Source organism: Peromyscus leucopus, chromosome 1 (genome assembly GCF_004664715.2).
Source record: "Peromyscus leucopus breed LL Stock chromosome 1, UCI_PerLeu_2.1, whole genome shotgun sequence".
In the NCBI taxonomy this organism is placed as follows: domain Eukaryota; kingdom Metazoa; phylum Chordata; class Mammalia; order Rodentia; family Cricetidae; genus Peromyscus; species Peromyscus leucopus.
The window spans coordinates 54,605,333-54,622,995 of NC_051063.1; the positions used below are offsets into that span (position 1 = coordinate 54,605,333).

At 46.0% G+C, this 17,663-nt stretch overlaps 1 protein-coding gene and 1 pseudogene across 3 annotated transcripts in view; both read right to left on the bottom strand.

Annotated features, from left to right (window-relative positions):
• The window catches only part of LOC114680680 (phospholipase A and acyltransferase 3), a 28,119-nt gene extending 14,030 nt beyond the window's left edge, over nt 1-14,089 (bottom strand). Inside the window, exons 1-2 of one of the 3 annotated variants that reach the window (XM_028853713.2) lie at nt 13,968-14,089; nt 13,522-13,588 (exon numbers count right to left, since the gene is read on the bottom strand). In XM_028853713.2, coding sequence (XP_028709546.1) covers nt 13,522-13,536 — 15 coding nt within the window. In that variant the 5' untranslated portion in view covers nt 13,537-13,588; nt 13,968-14,089. Of the gene's footprint in view, nt 1-10,194; nt 10,340-13,521; nt 13,589-13,693; nt 13,842-13,967 lie in introns of those variants that run through there. The other 2 variants (XM_028853715.2, XM_028853712.2) reach the window with 2 other exon arrangements.
• Nucleotides 14,090-17,142: 3,053 nt separating this feature from the next.
• LOC114680715 lies at nt 17,143-17,462 on the bottom strand (annotated as a pseudogene).
• Nucleotides 17,463-17,663: the final 201 nt, after the last annotated feature.

Below are 17,663 nucleotides of genomic sequence, written 5' to 3' on the forward strand. Positions count from 1 at the left end.
TTTTTAAAATTTATTTGTTATTCTTTTATGTTCATTGGTGGTTTGCCTGCATGTTTGTCTGTGTGAGGTGTCAGATGTCTGTGTGAGGTGTCAGATGTCTGTGTGAGGTGTCAGATGTCTGTGTGAGGTGTCAGATGTCTGTGTGAGGTGTCAGATGTCTGTGTGAGGTGTCAGATGTCTGTGTGAGGTGTCAGATGTCTGTGTAAGGTGTCAGATGTCTGTGTGAGAATGTCAGATCCTGGAGTTACGGACAGTTGTGAGCTGTCATGTGGGTGCTGGGAACTGAACCCCAGGCCTCTGGAAGAATAGTCAGTGCTCTTAACTGCTGAGCCATCTCTTCAGCCCAAGTATTTTACGTTTTTTTAAGATTTAGTTTTTTTCCAGCCAGTGGAGGCAACACACCTTTAACCCCAGCACTCAGGAGGCAGAGGCAGGCGGATCTCTGTGAGTTCCAGGCCAGCCAGGACTACATAATGAGACCCTGTTCCAAAAGCAAAGCAAAACAAAAGAAGAAGTAATAATGAAGACCTAGAGAGATAGCTCAGCGGTTGAGACTGGTTAAGGTCACTGCTCTTGCAGATAACCCAGTTTCAGTTCCCAGCACCCACATCAGGCAGCTCACAGTGGCCTGTAACTCCAGCTCCAGGATCTGACACTGTGTTCTGGACTCTACAGGCCCCATCTGCAAGTTCACATGGTTTGTATCTTGTAAATAACGTTCTTCTTCAACAGCAGGTTGAGCGTGCAAGAAATTGTAGCCTGCCTCAAGTGTTGGGCAGACAACTCATAAGTCAAGGCTGGCGAATCCATGAGCCTAAATTCACACAGAAAAGTCAGACATGGTGATGCTTACAAACACACAAAAAACAATCAAGCCTGCTTGGCAGCCCACTCCAAGCCAATGAGAAATGCTGTCTTTAAAAAAAAGACATGGCCTGGAGGTGGTGGCTCACGCCTTTAATCCCAGCACTCAGGAGGAAGAGGCAGAGTTCGAGGCCCACCTGGGCTACAGAGTGAGTTCCAGGAAAGGCGCAAAGCTACACAGAGAAACCCTGTCTCAAAAAACAAAAAACAAAAACAAAAAAAAAGCACAGAATGTCTTAGTTAGGTTTTTGTTTTTTGTTTTTTGTTTTGTTTTATTGCTATGAAGAGACACCATGACCACAGCAACTCTTACAAAGAAAACATTTAATTGAGGTGGTGGGTTACAGTTTCAGAGGTTCAGTCCATTATCATGACAGGGGCCATGGCAGTGTGCAGGCAGATATGGTACTGGTTACATCTTGACCAGAAAGCAGCAGGAAGTTGACTAACTGTCACACTGAGTGAAGCTTGAGAAAAGACCTCGAAGCCCATCCCCACAGTGACATACTTCCTCCAACAAGACTACACCTACTCCACAAGGCCACAACTCCTAATAGTGCCACTCCCTTTGGGGGCCATTTTCTTTCAACCCACCATACTGAAGGAACAATATCCACGGTTATTGTTGTGGAGTTCAATGGAGTGCTTTTTTTTTTGGTTTTTTGTTTTTTGGGGTTTGTTTTGTTTTGTTTTGTTTTTTTGAGACTGAGTTTCTCTGTGTAGCTTTGGAGCCTGTCCTGGAACTCACTCTGTAGACCAGGCTGGCCTCAGACTCACAGAGATCCGCCTGCCTCTGCCTCCCAAGTGCTGGGTTTAAAGGCTGTGCCACCACCACCTGGCCTTTAAGATAGGATTTTTTTTTTTTTTTAGATGCATTGGTGTTTTGCCTGCATGAGAGTGTTGGGTACTCTGAAACTGGCGTTACAGACAGTTGGGAGCTGTCATGTGGCTGCTGGGAATTGAACCCAGGTCTTGTGGAAGAACAGCCATCTCTCCAGCCCCTCTGTGAAGTTTTTAAAGGCACAAACCACAATTGTCTCAACTCTGGGGCTTTCTTTTGCCACATGAGGCATTATCATGTTTTGATTTGTTTTGTTTTTTCTGCGTGAGCAGCAGTTGAGACTACAGAAGAAGAATGAGAACCTGATCAATGTTTTAGGATGATAATCACACAATAAGGGGGAGGAAGGACAATTTTGGGAAATGAATGAGGTGGCTCTGAGATCAGTCTCCTCTTAGGTTGCTGTCAAGATTCAATTGCTGATGGGTCATGGTCTAGAGTGGCTAACCATCAGGCTGAGAATAAGGTCCTGCTGACTCCTAGTTTTTTCTTTTTTCACACAGTAACTTAGTTTGAAACTCAGTTTGAAATGGAGCTAGTTTTTAAACATTATGTTATCTTCTGGCCTGGGAACAGTACACACAAACACATACCACACACACAAAAAATATTTTTTTAGATTTATTTTATGTAGGAATGCTATATCTGCTTGTACACCTGCACGCCAGAAGAAGGCATCAGGCCCCATTATAGATGGTTGTGAGCCACCATGTGGCACTGGGAGTTGAAGTCAAGGCCTCTGGAAGAGCAACTGCTGAGCCATCTCTCCGGCTCCCACAAATAACCTTTTTTATTTTTTGTCTAAAGAGGTTGAAAAAGCGGTTCAACCATTAAGAGTGCATACTGCTCTTGCAGATCACCCAAGTTTGGTCCCAGGTATGCATATCAGGCAGCTCACAGTCACCTGTAACACCAGGACCAGGGGATGATGACTCTGGCCTCCTCAGGCATCTGCACTCACATCACACAGACACACACACACTTTAAAATAAGTCTTTTAAAACAATAACCAAAATGCTTGTTATCTAGCCTTTTACAGAAAAAAAAAATTTGCTAATCTGATGGACCAGCCTGACTCCATTTTAAAGTTAAAAGCCATTTTGTTATAAGGTCAAAATAAGTTCATTTCTGTTTGCTGTAAAATTCAAGTTGACTGTGTTTTTAACCTGTTTCTGGAGTTTGACATGTTCCTACCTATAGAGTTTGACTCATACTTCAGATACACTCTATCCTGATAAGATGTTCTGGCTGGGCAGTGGTTGCACATGTCTTTCATTCCAGCACTTGGGAGGCAGAAGCAGGAGGATCTCTGTGAGTTCGAGGCCAGTCTGATCTACAGAGTGAGTTCCAGGACAGACAAGGCTACACAAAGAAAGCCTCTCTCAAAAAATCAAAAATAAAGAAATAAAGTTCTGCCAAACTGATAGGTCAAAAAATATAATCTGACTGCTTCTACAAAATTTGTTTACCAAATCCTTACGTCACCAAATTCCTTTGAAAATCCCCAGTTTACACTTTTTCTCTGCAAAAGAGGCCTAAAAAGTTAACCCACGCTACTCTCTCAAATCCCGCTTTGGAGAGTCAGTCCTATGCATGGTAAATAAAGTTTGCTTTATTGGCTTTAATTTGGGTGGTGGCTTTCACTCTTGCTCAGTTGGGGTCAACATTCTTGGAGGCTCCATTGAGATTAGACCCCAAGCCAATCTCAGGGACCCTCCCTCTGGTCCTCTGGGACTGCTCCCCCTTGCAGTGCACCTGGTAAAGTTCCAAGGCCCAGAACACACTCTTGGTTCCACAGACTACTGAAGTGAGGGACCAAGACAAAAAAATAAATATATATATATCAGCAAACACTTGTGTAAGAAGGCCTCCTCCATCGGTAAGTCATACTAAGGCATTCCCTTCTGTGACATCTGGTAATGGTTCTGGTGGGCTACCATCTAGGGACAGTGACGTACCTGATGAGGTACACTAATTCCTGTCCAGGGCACAAGTGGGAGGTCACTCGGTGAGTACCACCAGATTCTATTGGAGGGTCTGAGTTGGCAGCTCACAAACCTAGTCTGTCTGCAGAAGCTGATGTAAAATAGGGCCCAGAAGACTCGCAGGAGGTTTACCCACTATATATACTTCTGTAGATCTGGAGGACCCAGAAATCCTCAAGGTAATTAACCTGGCCTCGGTAATCCAGTCAGCTCCAGGTGTACATAAGAAAATCCAAAAGATGGATGAGTTTGCAGGAAAGAATCGGTCAGAATTGTTAGAAATAGTCCAAAAAGTGTTGGACAATAGAGACAGCAAGGAAGAAAATAAATAATTTTCTAACGAAAATAAATCAGACCACTGTGGCAGGACTACAGGCTCCTCATACTTTCAGCCCTGACCAAGCTACCTACAAGAAAAAGAAAAAGCCCTACAAAAGGACCAACGTGCTGCAAGCAATTGGGACAGTGGAAAAGTGAATGACCCCAGTGGAAGCGGGTAGGCCTTGCCCGGCCACAGATGAGCTTTCCTCAGTCAAAACCAGTCCTGACTCTGGAAGACTGGGGGTTCGGGGTGTGGCTCTTTCAATTTAGGCTCTGGGAGCCTATGGTAACTTTCTCAATTGGGGGCCAACCTGTAAACTTCCTGGTAGACATGGGAGCATCACATTCTGCATTAACCAAGCCCCTGGGACCCCTGGATAAAAGAACAGTGGAAGCACAGGGGGCTACGGGGGAAACTAAAAAATATAACTGGACTGCAAAACAGGCTTTGGTTTTTATTTTCACTCAGGGAGATCAACAAATCTCTGCTATAAAAGGACCCAGGAACCCAAGTGAATGCTGTTGCGTTCTGATAGGGAAAATGGATTGCATTAGCAGAAAGTCCTTTCAGCTGCAGGAAAAAGGCTGCCTTTTCCAGAATGGGGCTCCGGAACCCCCCAGCCATCACAACACCCTACACAGCACAGGCAGGGACAGCGACAAAGCTGGGACTGTGTGCCCACAGGATTTCAGAACAAAACACTTTTATTTCCCACAAAGAGCGAGCTGCAGAGGACTGCAGAGCAGCCGTTTTCCTTAGCAAGCAAGCTGAGGAATTTCTGGACTCTGAAATTCATTTTGAAAAACAACCCCAACTACCTCCTAAGGACCAGCTTAAACATATCCTACATATACATATACATCAAATCATTGATGAGAACAATATGGTTTACATGGGCAAGCATAGAAACAATAATAAAAATTACTTTCAAAAAAAGCAAGTCAAAGCTGGACATGGGGGCACTTGCTTTTAATCCCAGCACTCGGAGGCAGAGGCAGATGGATCTCTGTGAGTTCGAGGCCAGCCTGGTCTACAGAGTGAGATCCAGGACAGCCAGAGCTACATTAAAAAAAACAAAAAACAAAACAAAAAGGCAAGCTGAAGGCTGAAGATGTGGCTCAGTTGGTAGAGCACCTGTCTAACATGTACAAAGCCATGGGTTCAGTCCTCAGCACCACATAAAGCCAAGTGCAGTGGTGCATGCCTGTAATCCCAGCATCTGGGAGGTAAAGGCAAGAGGAGCAGAAATTCATCCTCAGTGAGTTGGAGGCCAGCTTGGGCTTCATGAGACTCAATCTCAAAAAATGCTCCCCCAAAAATGTAAGTTGAAAGACATGATGAGCTTGAGGGTGTAACTCAGTGGTAGGGCACCTGATTAGCATGCCCAAAGTCCTGGGTTTGATTGCCAGAATCCACTTCCCCTTAAAAGACATTATTGTTCTATTTCTGCTTAATGCACATTTTTATACACTTGGAATTAAAATGCACTATATATTATGCATGATCTCAGGAAAATACGCCAAACTATTGATTACTCCCTACAGTGACTGATAGAAATTTGGGAACTCATATATTTTATTATTCAATTTTTTTAAAGATTTATTTATTTATTATGTATACAGTGTTCTGCCTGCATGTTTGACTACAGGCCAGAAGAGGGAACCAGATCTCATTACAGATGGTTGTGAGCCACCATATGGTTGCTGGGAATTGAACTCAGGACCTCTGGAAGAGCAGCCAATGCTCTTAACCACTGAGCCATCTCTCCAGCCCTATTAGTCAACTCTTTGAATATTTTTACTGTGAATTACTTTGAAAATAAAATTTTTAAAGATTTGTGTGAGAGAAAACACATGTGTGTTGTGTGCCTGTGTCTGGGTGAGTGTTCATGTGTGTGTCTGTGTGTGTTCATGTGTGGTGATATTTTGTTTGTGCTATAATAAATAAAGCTTGCCTGGAGATCAGAGTACAGAGCTAGCCACTAGTTAACCATAAAGGCCAGGCAGTGGTGGCACACACCTTTGATTCCAGCACTAGGGCAGCGGAGACAAGAAGTGATATGGCTGGGCAGAGAGAGGAATATAAGGCGGGAGGAGACAGGAACTTAAGCCCTTTCAGTCTGAGGATTCCTAGAGGTCAGAAGTCTTTCTAGTGGCTGGCTGATCTGCTTCTCTGATCCATAAACTTTCACACCAATATCTGGCTACTGGTTTTTATTATTAAGACCAATTAGAATTCTCACTTCATGCATGTGTGTGTGTGTTCATATGTGTGTGTTCATGTGTCTGTGCATATGCATGTGTGTACAGAGGCCAGAGGTCAACATCAGGAGTCTTCCTCAGCTGACATCCACATTATTTTTGAGACAGAGCCTCTCACTGAACCTGAAGTTCACTGGTACAGCTGGGCTGGCAGGCCCATGAGCTCCAGGGATTCTTCTCTCCCCACCCCGCCCCCCAGTGCCAGGACTGCAGGCATGTGCCTTGGGCCCCATTTTTCAGGTGGGTGCTGAGGATCTGACTTCAGGCCTTCAGCTTGCACAGTAAGAGCTTTGCTGACTGTGCCTTCTCTCCAATCCCATTATTTAAAAAAAGAAAATTTAAGTGAGAATAAAATGCTCACATATTGAATATTCAGTTTTTAAGTTGGAAAATGTAGACACCATATGTTACCAAACCATCATGAAATTGTCTCAGTTAGGAGTATTAGTCTTTATTGATTTTCCAGCTTCTAAAATTGTTTAATAGCTGGGTGGTGGCACACGCCTTTAATTCCAGCATTTGGAAAGCAGAGGCAGGCAGATCTCTATGAGTTCAAGGCCAGCCTGGTCTACAGAGTGAATTCCGACATCCAGGACTGTTACACAGAGAAACCCTGTCTTGAAAAACCAGAGAGACAGAGAGAGACAGAGAGACACAGAGAGAGAGAACAAATAAGAAAAGATGAAGTAAATATGAATCTATGTTTTGTTTTGGTTTTGGTTTTGTTTGATGGAAGGGTTAAATGATTTTCTTTACTTTTTTTTTATATGTATGAGTGTTTTGCCTACATGTATATTTGTGTACCATATATGTGCCAGATACCTTCAGATGTCAGAAGAGGGCACTGAATTCCCTTCAACTGGAGTTACAGGCAGTTGTGAGCTTCTGTACGGGTGCTGGAAATCTGGGTCTTCTGCAAGAACAGTAAATGCCCTTAGCCTCCTAACTGTCTCTCCATCACTGTTGTTTGTTCTGTTCTGTTCTGTTCTGTTTTGTTTTGTTTTGTTTTGTTTTGTTTGTTGAGACAGGGTCTGGCTTTGTAGTTCAGGATGACCTCAAACTCGCTATACAACTCAGGCTAGCCTCAAACTCATGGTAATCCCCCTGCCTCACCTTCTTAATGCTATAATTATACCGCCTTGAAACTTGACAAAAATCAGTGGGTTATATGCTGGAAATATGGCTCAATGACTAAAAACACTTGTCATGAAAACCTAATGACCTGGATTCAATCCCCAGACCCCATTAGGGAAGGAAGGAAACAACTCCCATAGGTTGTCTGGTTCCCACACGTGTGCCATCGCCACAGGCTCAGAGAGGTGGGAGATGGGGGATAAAATAAATGTAACATTTTAAATAGTTTTTTTAAAAGGAAGGCAGTGTAGCTGGCTTAGAGCACATGGGAAGAGACCGAGTTTGTTTGGTCAAAGCTGGCACGGCAGGAGAGGAAGGAAGCATGTTATCACTTGCAGGGAACAGGAAGGCTTTGACTCTGATTTTGACTGACAGCAGCCAACATCAAGGTGTGGGAGGCGTGAGAGGCTTGTTCCAGGGCAGGTACCTAAATACTGGGAAGAGATCATACACAGGGCACTGGAGGAAGCAGGAGAGATAATGATGGCTCAGGCAGACTGTGACAGACTGTGAGATACAGGCTGGACCCACTTGAAGGCAGCCACCAGCTTTTCCAAAGGTTATGGTATTTAAAACAGAGTCGAGCAACAATCAGCAATACTGTTCCAAGGACAAAAACCACCATTTCTGGACCAATATAAAGTAAACTGCTTACTTTGAACTATTTAGAAATTTAAAAGGTGGGAAAACCTCCAGGATATCTGAAAACTGTGTTTGCATTGTCAGGAGGGATTGTTTTAGCCAACAGTTCATTTATTCTTTTGTATGATTTACTCACATGTCCATTTATCTTAACCCACTCAACCAATCACCAGCTCTTTATTCAGTGATGGCCATTTAAATGCCTTAGCTTCTTGGGTGACAGATTACAGGTGTGGACTATGCCTGGCTACTGATGGCTCTGTTTAACTAAACAAGACAGTGATTATGCTTAGGACTCTGTTCAAACCAAGGCTCAGCTACTTACTGGAGAGCCCTGGACAAGTTTACCCAAACTCTCCCTGGGCCTCAGTCTCCTTGACCATAAAATGGGGACAGTTATATATGGCACCTGATTCAGAGGTTTATCTTGAAGATTAAATAAGTCAATAACTATAAAACACTGGACAGAGGAGGAAATAGTTCAATAAAAAAAAAAAAGCATTTGCCGCACAAGTACGAAAGTCTGAATTTGATCCCAAGAACCCAGTTTAAAAAGAGGGAAAAAAAAAAAGTCAAGGGCCAGGGGTGGTCACTCTGGAAGCAGAGGGAGTCAGTAGATCTCTATGAGTTCAAGCCCGGTCTACATAGTGAGTTCCAGGCCAGCCAAAGCTACACAGCGAGCTAAAACAGAAAGCCACGCTGGAATGAGTGAAAGCACTTGCTGTACAAACGGCCCAGGTTCACCCGGGCGCCGTCCTAGGACCCATGTAAAAAGCCAGAAAGGGTGGCATACAGCTAATTAGGCCCAGCACTGCCGCAGCCAGAGGGAGGCAGAGAGGGAGAACATGCCTGCTAACCTGGAGTACGCTGCACAGTGGCAGAAACAAGAGAGGCCCCGCCTCAACAAAGTAGAAGGTGAGAACTAATTCCTAAAAGCAATTCTCTGATCTCCACCCAAGCAGTACAGCGCATAACTAGCCAGTAAAGCCTAACTGGGGATTTCTAGGTAAGCAAGAAATCTGCAACCCCCGACCCCAAAAAAAGGTAGAGGCTGGAGAGATGCCACTGCATGCACATAGCACACAGACATATATGTAGTCAGAACACCCACACACATGAAATAAAATAAAAATGAAAGAGGGACAGCACCCAAGACTGTCCTCTTGCCTCCCCACGCACACTACATACATGTGCATATGCACGCTGTTTTATAACACGTGCTCAGCAAAGAGGGAATGTTCTGGAATCAGCAGCTTCTGCTGCCCTGGTGGGTGGATGCTATTAGTCTATTTTTATCCAGAAACACCGAGGACACTGTGGCACTTGTGAAACCCAGCCTGAGAGAATTCTCTCCCTGTTCCCGGAAACCACATGCCCCAGCCAATATGAAAAATCTTTCACTTTTGATGCTGAGGAAAAGGTCTGGGAGCTTGCGGAAAACAAAGGAAGTCCGGGTCTTGCCAAGAGTGGACTTTTCAATAAGTAGTGGGGGAGTTTCCATGCCAAGGTTTTGAGAAAAGAAAATCAGTGAGGAACTAAGGGCTGATCTGAAATGACTGTATCCCCAGAAACACACCAGGCACCCTTAGAAACTATTCAAACTTCCGGAATCAATCTCTGGGGACTTTCTATTTAATCAGGACTGTTAATACCTATCCAGTAGTGTTTGTGTAAGAAATAACCAATAATGGCTGAATGCTGTAAAAACCACTTAAACCTATAAGGAAAATGCTAGATAGAGCCTGTGCTGCAGGATAGGTGGGGGGCCTGACAGCCCTGACTTCCCAGCCTCTGGCCTAGAAGAAAAGTAGATAAGACAGACCTGTCCTGACACATTAGCCTTCCCTGTGCCCCTGCCCAGGCCTCCTAGTCAGTCAGAGAGGACCAGTGGCAACTCCAGCAGGCACCCAGCCTCAGAAGCCCAAATGGCCCAAGCATCCTGCCTGCCCAGACTCACCACACCAAACCCCAGGCCTATTCTCTTCCAGGGTAAACCTGGCCCATCTGTGCACGGGGAACCGCCCCACCCCCGATTCACACACCACCACCCAACACTACTGGGGCATTCACAGACTACCTGGAATCCTGCTAATGGCCTCATTTTGTAGATGAGAAAAAGGAGTTCCAAGCTGGGAATGAACTTACCTGAGGCTTCAGAGTTTGTCCAGAAGCCATGGCCAGATTCCACCACAGATCTGCCTGGATTCAAGTATCCAGAGATAAAATAGGATATGAAAATGTGAAAGAGCTGTATGTGGGGTGTACAGGGAACGCCTGTCAGTCTCTCATATATCGGACCTCTCTTCGAAAATGAAACCAGCTTCAAGATCCAGTGATAGATAAGCCTCCCTTAGCCCTGCAGAGGGAGGAGCTGTTCCAGGCTCTGTGATCCCAGCCCAGTCTTTTCTGTTCAGGTTTTGGAATTGACTTGGTTTCTCATTGTTGGTGGTAGTTTGTTTTGTTTCCTTGTTGATGATAATGCTGGTGGTAGTGGATTTCATTTATTTATTTATTTGTTTGTTTTTTGTTTTTTCGAGACAGGATTTCTCTGTGTTGTTTTGGTGCCCATCCTGGATCTCACTCTGTAGCCCAGGCTGGCCTCAAACTCACAGGGATCGGCCTGGCTCTGCCTCCCAAGTGCTGGGATTAAAGGTGTGCACCGCCACCGCCTGGCTTCTTTACTTTTGAGATGGACATCTTGCTGTATTGACTAGCCTAGTTTCCAACTCTGCATGCCACCTCCCCAGTGGCAGGATTACAAGTGTGTGTAGCCATGCCCAGCTCCATAGCTCTCTTGCACAGGATGACTGTAATGAATGGGCTGAGCTAGGGGAAGGTGTGACCAGTTTCCATGTGTATCCTAACATCTAGACTAGCCCAGCATGCTGAGGGCTGAGGACTGGATCCACTCTACCAGCATCCAGCCTGGCACTTACAGAGTCTCATCAGAGAGTGATGGCCTGGGGAGGGGCCCCTGTCTACTCCTCCGGCCCCAGCCAGCTTTGGGAGTGACGCTGCAAGCCTGCAGGAACAGAAGCCCCCACCACACTTGAGACGCATCCTCTTCTCTCTCTCCTTTCTTTGCACCCTAACTAACTCCACCGAGAGTCCCCCGATGTCAACCTCAGATCAGAAAGCAGTCAGGCTTGGCTTGGTGGCACACGCCTTTAATCCCAGCGCCTGGGAAGCTGAGACATGAGGATCTCTTTGAGTTCGAGACCAGCCTGGTCTACATAGTGGATTCCAGAACACCCAGGACCACATAGACACTCTGTCTCAAAAAAGCAAAACAACAAAACAAAAAAGAAAGCAGGGACTCTGGACTCAGGACTGGAAGGCACAGCCACATCACAGGACTCAAATTTCAGTTTTAATTTGAATACTCACTTCCAGGAAACACATCCAAAGTTCAGAAATACACTGGGTAGAAAATGAAAGCATCTTTCATCTAAACTTCTTACCCGGTTAGAAAGTTTAGGGCAGGGAGAGATCTGGGCTGAACTTTCATGCCGGCCTCCTCCCCCATGCCCTGCAGAGGAAGCTGCTCAGGCCTCTAGCCACAGCCCTGCATTTTTAGTTTGGGTGTGGGTTTTGTTTTTTTAAACTATCTTCCTTTATTTTTATGTGTATGGGTGTTTTGACCTCACGTATGTCTGTGCATCCCAGGTGTACAGTGCCTTTGGATGCCAGAAAAGGGTGTCAAATCACTTGGGATTGGAGTTACAGATGGTTGCTGGCTAACCGTGTGTGTGGGGAACTGAATCCTCGTCCTCTGGAAAAGCATCAGGTGCTCTTAACCACTGAGCCCTGCTGTATTTTGTTTGAGACAAGGGCTCTCTACACAGCCCAACTCTGCATCCTCTCGTATCAGGCGCCCAAGTGGTGGGATTGCAGGTGTGTGCCGGCATGCCCAGCTTCACAGACCTGCTGATGGGATGACTATGGCATTGATTGAGCTGAGTGCAGAGAAAAGAGTAATGAGTTTCCCTGCTCGGCCTGAGAGGAGAGGGATCATCAGGAAGATTTAGTAACTTCTCTGCAAACCTCCAGTTGGTGAATATTTATTTCCTGTTCTTTTAATTAAATAAAAATGTAAGGGTGGTGAGATGGCTCATCAAGTAAAGGAGATTGCTGCCAAGCCTGACGGCCTGAGTTCAAATCTCAGGACCCAGATAGTGAAGAGGAGAACTAACTCCTGCAAGCTGTTCCCTGACCTCCACATGTTTGCCAAGGCATAGGTATGCCCCCAAGCACATGCACAAACACACACACACACACACACACACACACACACACACAAATGTGTTTTTAAAGCTGTCTACTACATGAAAGTTAAATCAAAGAACACACAGTTACACAGTCAAAACACACAACAGAAGCACACATGTATTTTTCAACAGTCAGTTCCTAATGTCTCAGCAGGGTTCAAGCTTTATACGCAGTTTATGGCTCTAACTTCTGTGGTCTTAGGTCTTCTTGGGTTTAAACAGAAAACAAAACAGTCTGGTCTGGCAGTACCAGAAACTGAAAACGCAGCCTGGAACTAGACTCACGTGACTATTCTGGGAGCTGCTAACTTTTAAGTGATGTTTCACTCGGGGAACAGAATGAAGTTGAACTTAATTAAAATCCACAGCAGGTACTCAGCTGGAACACAATCCCAACTGAGTTGTTTGCAAAAACCTACAATCTGAACTAAGTCAATAAAGTCCCTGTTAAATCCAAGAAGACATTTGCCCAGTTACGATCTCAAGACCTCATGAGTTAACCAAGAGGCCAGGGCTGGGGTGTGTCTCAGCTGGCAGAGTGCTTGCCTAGCCTGCAGGAGGGTTTCCAAAAAACTGAGTATGGGGCCCACATCTATAATTCCAGCACACAAGAGGTGGAGGCAGGAGAATTAGAAGTACAAGGTTGCCCTCACTATATAACAAGTTTGAGGTCAGCCTGAGCTACCTGAGGCCTTATCTCAAAAACAAAAAAAAAAGACAAACAAACAAACAAAAAAATCAGAAAGAAAGAGAAGTGGAGATGGAGGGAAGAATGGAATGAAGGGGAAGCCAGAGCTGGGAATTTGCTGGCAGCAGGGATGGTCATGAAATGAATCAGCAGACGACAGAAAAGCCCACTGCCAAGCAGGTTCAACTTCAGACTCCCCCCTCCCCCCAGGAACCTGTCCCGTATTCCTGGTTTGGTAGGAAGACCCAGCCTCCAACTTGCCCTCCTCTTCGGCCTTCCATTGCGCCTGTTTCAAGCAGGGTGGCTTCCAACCTGCCCACTTCAACAAGTGCTGGCGTCACTCAACAGGTGGCAGCTGACCCACAGCTGATACCTGATGCCCCAGTGGAAGGAAGTGTGGTTCCTTCACTACAAAGCTCCTCTTCGAAACAGCAAGTCAGACCCCGAGAAGACAAGGGTCATCACTGAAACACTACCCCCTCCCTGGCCCACCCTCGGCCCTCATCCCGTACTTACTATGGGTGCTGGCATCTTCTTCGGCGATGTGTGGGGCTCACCTTTAGCTTAGCAGCTGCGTGGATGCCTAAGGCACAGAGGGAGCAGAGCTTATTATGTCTCTAACAAGAAGCAGGGTCCCCAAATCTTCAGGAGCGGGTGGCTTCTAGCAAGGCCCTTTAGGAATAGCTACCAAAATCCTCCAACTTTCTCGCCGCCAGCCTCTGATCTGCTCTTGCACTTGGAAGGACAAATCCTCGTTGGGAGCCAGGGGCGGCTCACAGGATCGCTGGGCGCTCGCACTCTTTCTGGCCAGGCACTCTCGCGCGTGCCCGGCTGCTTTTCTCTGCGCCCAGCGGTTGCCAGGCGGGTGGCAGCTACTCGCCTGATTTGTTTACGCCCGCCCAGCGGCTCTCCAGCTCCCAGACAGCCCGCGGGGACCCGCAGAGGCACCGGGGCATTCTTACCTTTGCTTAGGTCCCAGGAAGAAGCGCTTCACCCTCCTCGGCCAGGAGTAGGCAAGCGAGGTCAGCGCAGTCAGGACTGGTTTAATGGCTGCAAAGTCCGGGCCGCGCCAGGTCACCCCGCCCTCCTCCTGTGACTGGCTAATGAGCGCATCGCCAAGGCCTGCTGTGTCCTCTGGGGTCACTTAGATGCCTCCTGCCCCAGATTTCCCTGCCCCTGACAGCCTTCACCACACCCCTCTGCCAGTGCCTAATGTGTAAAAACGCATCACATTACTTTTTATCTTTGTACACGAATCATACCGGAGGGTTATTTATCTTTCCACTCAAGAGAGGCACAGGCATGTAATCCTAGTATTTGGGAAGCTAAGGCAGGAGAATTGCCATGAGTTCAAAGTTAGCCCAGGCTACAATTTGAGACCTTGTCTCCAAAATAATTAATTAATAATAACAATAATAATAGCTGGGCCTAGTGGTTCATGCCTTTGGTTCCTGCACTCAGGAGGCAGAGGCAGGCCTATCTCTGTGAGTTGGAGGCTAGCCTGCTCTACATAGTGAGTTCCAAGGGAGCCAGGGCTACATGGAGACCTTGCCTCAAAAATTAAAAACATAATAATAATAATAAAAAACAACATCAGTAATATGGGGCTGAAGAAGATAGCTCAGGGGTTAAGAGCACTTGATGCTCTTGCAGAAGGCCTAGGTTTGGTTCCCAACACCCACATAATGGCTGACAACCATGGGTAACTCCAGTTCCAGGGGATCTGATGCCCTCTTCTGACATCACTGAGTACCAGGCACACACCTGACGCAGAAGTAGACATGCTGACAAAACACACGTACTCGTTGTTGTGGGGTACTCACCAGAGACAGCTGCTCGGACACGGGTTTAACAGTAGAATGTCTTTATTAGCTGGACAGCAATTACATTGGGTGTTTCAGGCTCTCAGTGTAGCCCGGAGCCTTTCTCGGGGAGCTTTTAAATACGAAACCATGTTCTGGGCTGACACACTTCTGTTAACAAGAACACCTAACCAGAAGTGGAACTACAGAAGCCAAAAGGCAAGGTTAGTACATTTAGAGACTTTCCCAGAACTATGCGGATTTGGAGGTCTTTGTTTTAGTTTTGGCAGGTGGTGCTGTGTGCTGAGTTTTACAGCCTGAATAGTATTTCCATCATGGAGTCAGCTATTCTAAGGTCTCAGGGCCTACTAAGTCTGAGGTCCTGTCATACTCATAAAACAAATATCGAAACATTTTTTAATTGGAGTTAAAAAATACACCCCTGACATGTTGATAGAGGAACTTGAATGTGTGTCCTCTTTTGGTTTCCTTTTCAGTATTCAGAGAATACTTAATTAGTTTCTGTAATCAAACCTATGTGAATACAACCTTAAGTGTTTAAAGCCCCAGCACAAATGAAAACAGCAAAATAAACATTTTGAGCCAATATGGCTGTTAACTTCTGTACAATGCTCTCTTCTGTTTCCTAAAAGCAGGAGATGAGGCCTGGATGGTAGCATATGCCTTTAAACCCAGCTCTCGGGAGGGAGAAGCATGAAGAGCTCAGTGAGTTCAAGGCCAGTCAGGGTTACGTAGTGAGACCCTGTCTCATAAGCAAAATAAAACAATAATAAAGCAGGAAGTAAAATTCCCATGACAGCTTCCCTCACTATATCAGAAAGAAACCATCATCCAGAGGCCCTGGACTCCATTTCCAGCACCGCCCCCAACAGATAATAATAACTCGCCGTTTCAGTCTAACCACTTAAGTACTTCCGCAGACCTTAGCTATCCTTTGTCCACGGTATAGAGTAACTGACTCTTCCCGAGCTGCTTCCTGGGGTCCTCGTCTTCTCCTCTTCTTCCTCTTCTTCACACTCCCTATTTCTTTCTGATCCTGGGAGTGGCACTTGGGGTCTAAAGACACTAGCAATTGCAGTTGGGTCACGGGTCCGTAAGTCTTCATTTCTCCATGCAAACCCCGGTGATACACAAAACTCGAGGCAGGGAAACCTGTATGCTTTTTCTCCTGTTCATCTATGTCATGTCAGTTTAAATCTCAAAGCCAACCAGGAGTTGAGGGCGGAGTTGGATTTTTGCCTTTCCCTACAAACCTGTGTGAAACTTAAAAGGCAGTCAGAGGGAAGGGTTTGGTGGCATACAGCTGCACCCTGAGGCAGAAGCTCACTAGAGTCTGGAAGTTCCAGACCAGCCTGGTCAACATAGAGACCTCAGTACAAATGGGAGAGGCAGGGACAACTAGGAATTGTAGATGCAGCTGAAAAGACTTTTAACTTTAAGCCATAATATATCCCCAAATGTCTTCATATATATCCCCAGTGGCACACAGTTAGCATTTTATGACTGAATGAATGACCAAGCATAGTCCCTTGCTCTGCACGGAGCTCGGACTCCACAGAAGTAAAATGAAGTCTTTAAAAAAAAAAAAAAAAAAAAAAAAAAGGTTGTAAGACGAATTGCTAAACAGTCTTATTAATAAAAAAATAAAATAAAAACCCGAAGCCAGATATTGGGGTGAAAGCTGAGAGATCAGAAGAATAGGACAAACCATAGCCAACCTCACCTCACCAACTCCCCAGCTTCCAGAGAGACCTACTTCCTGTATACTCATGTCTATATGCCTTTTTTTTTTTTCTTTTTGCTTTTTTTCCAGACAGTTTCTCTGTAGCTTTAGAGCCTGACCTGGAACTCACTCTGTAGACCAGGCTGACCTCGAACTCACAGAGATCACCTGGCTCTGCCTCCCGAGTGCTGGGGCTAAAGGCGTGAGCCACCACCGCTTGGCCTATATGCCTTTCTGTTCTGCCATCTCACTTCCTCTCTTCACCCAGCTACATCACTTCCTGTCTGTCTGTACAGATCTCCAGACCTCTATGGTTAGTGCTGGGATTAAAGGTGTGTGCCACTATGCCTGGCTCTGTTCCCAGTGTGGCCTTGAACTCACAGAGATCTGAATGGATCTCTGCCTCCTGAATGGTAGGATTAAAGGCGTGTGCTACCATTGCCTGACTTCTATGTTTATTGTAGTGGCTGGCTTTTTCCTCTGATTCTCAGATAAGCTTTATTGGGGTACACAAATTAAAATATCAACAGGTTCAGCTTTTTATTGGACATGTTAACAAAGAAGGTTTAGTCAAAAAGACCAAAGTCCGTGTCAGGCCATGTCATCATCAAACTCCTCAGATTCTTCCTTCTTTGCTTCCACTTTCTTCTCCTCAGCTGGAGCAGCGCAGTGGAGGGGCAGGACGGCCTGCTGGCTCGGCTCCAGCTGCTGGAGAAGGCCCAGCCCCTACATTGCCGATGAGGCTCCCATGTTGACATTGGCCAGGGGCTTTGCAAACAAGCCAGGCCAGGTCCAACACTGACACCAGCTGCTTTAAGAAGGTCACTGATCTTATCCTCCATGACCATCACCTCACAGTCATGCAGGGTGAGGGCGGAGTAGATGCAGGCGAGCTCAGACATGGAGGCCATGTTTCAGACTGCTGGCTCAGTGCGTGTTACAGGAAGAAGTGAGGGCCTCACTACAATGTGGCCTTAGATTCCTTGGAAGGAACAAGCACCTTGGCGGCAGCTGAGGGAAGGCTAAAATGAACTTTTGTTTGTTTGTTTTTTAAAGACAGCGTTTCTCTGTGTAACAGCCCTCGCTGTCTGGCTGTCTCTCGAACTCACACA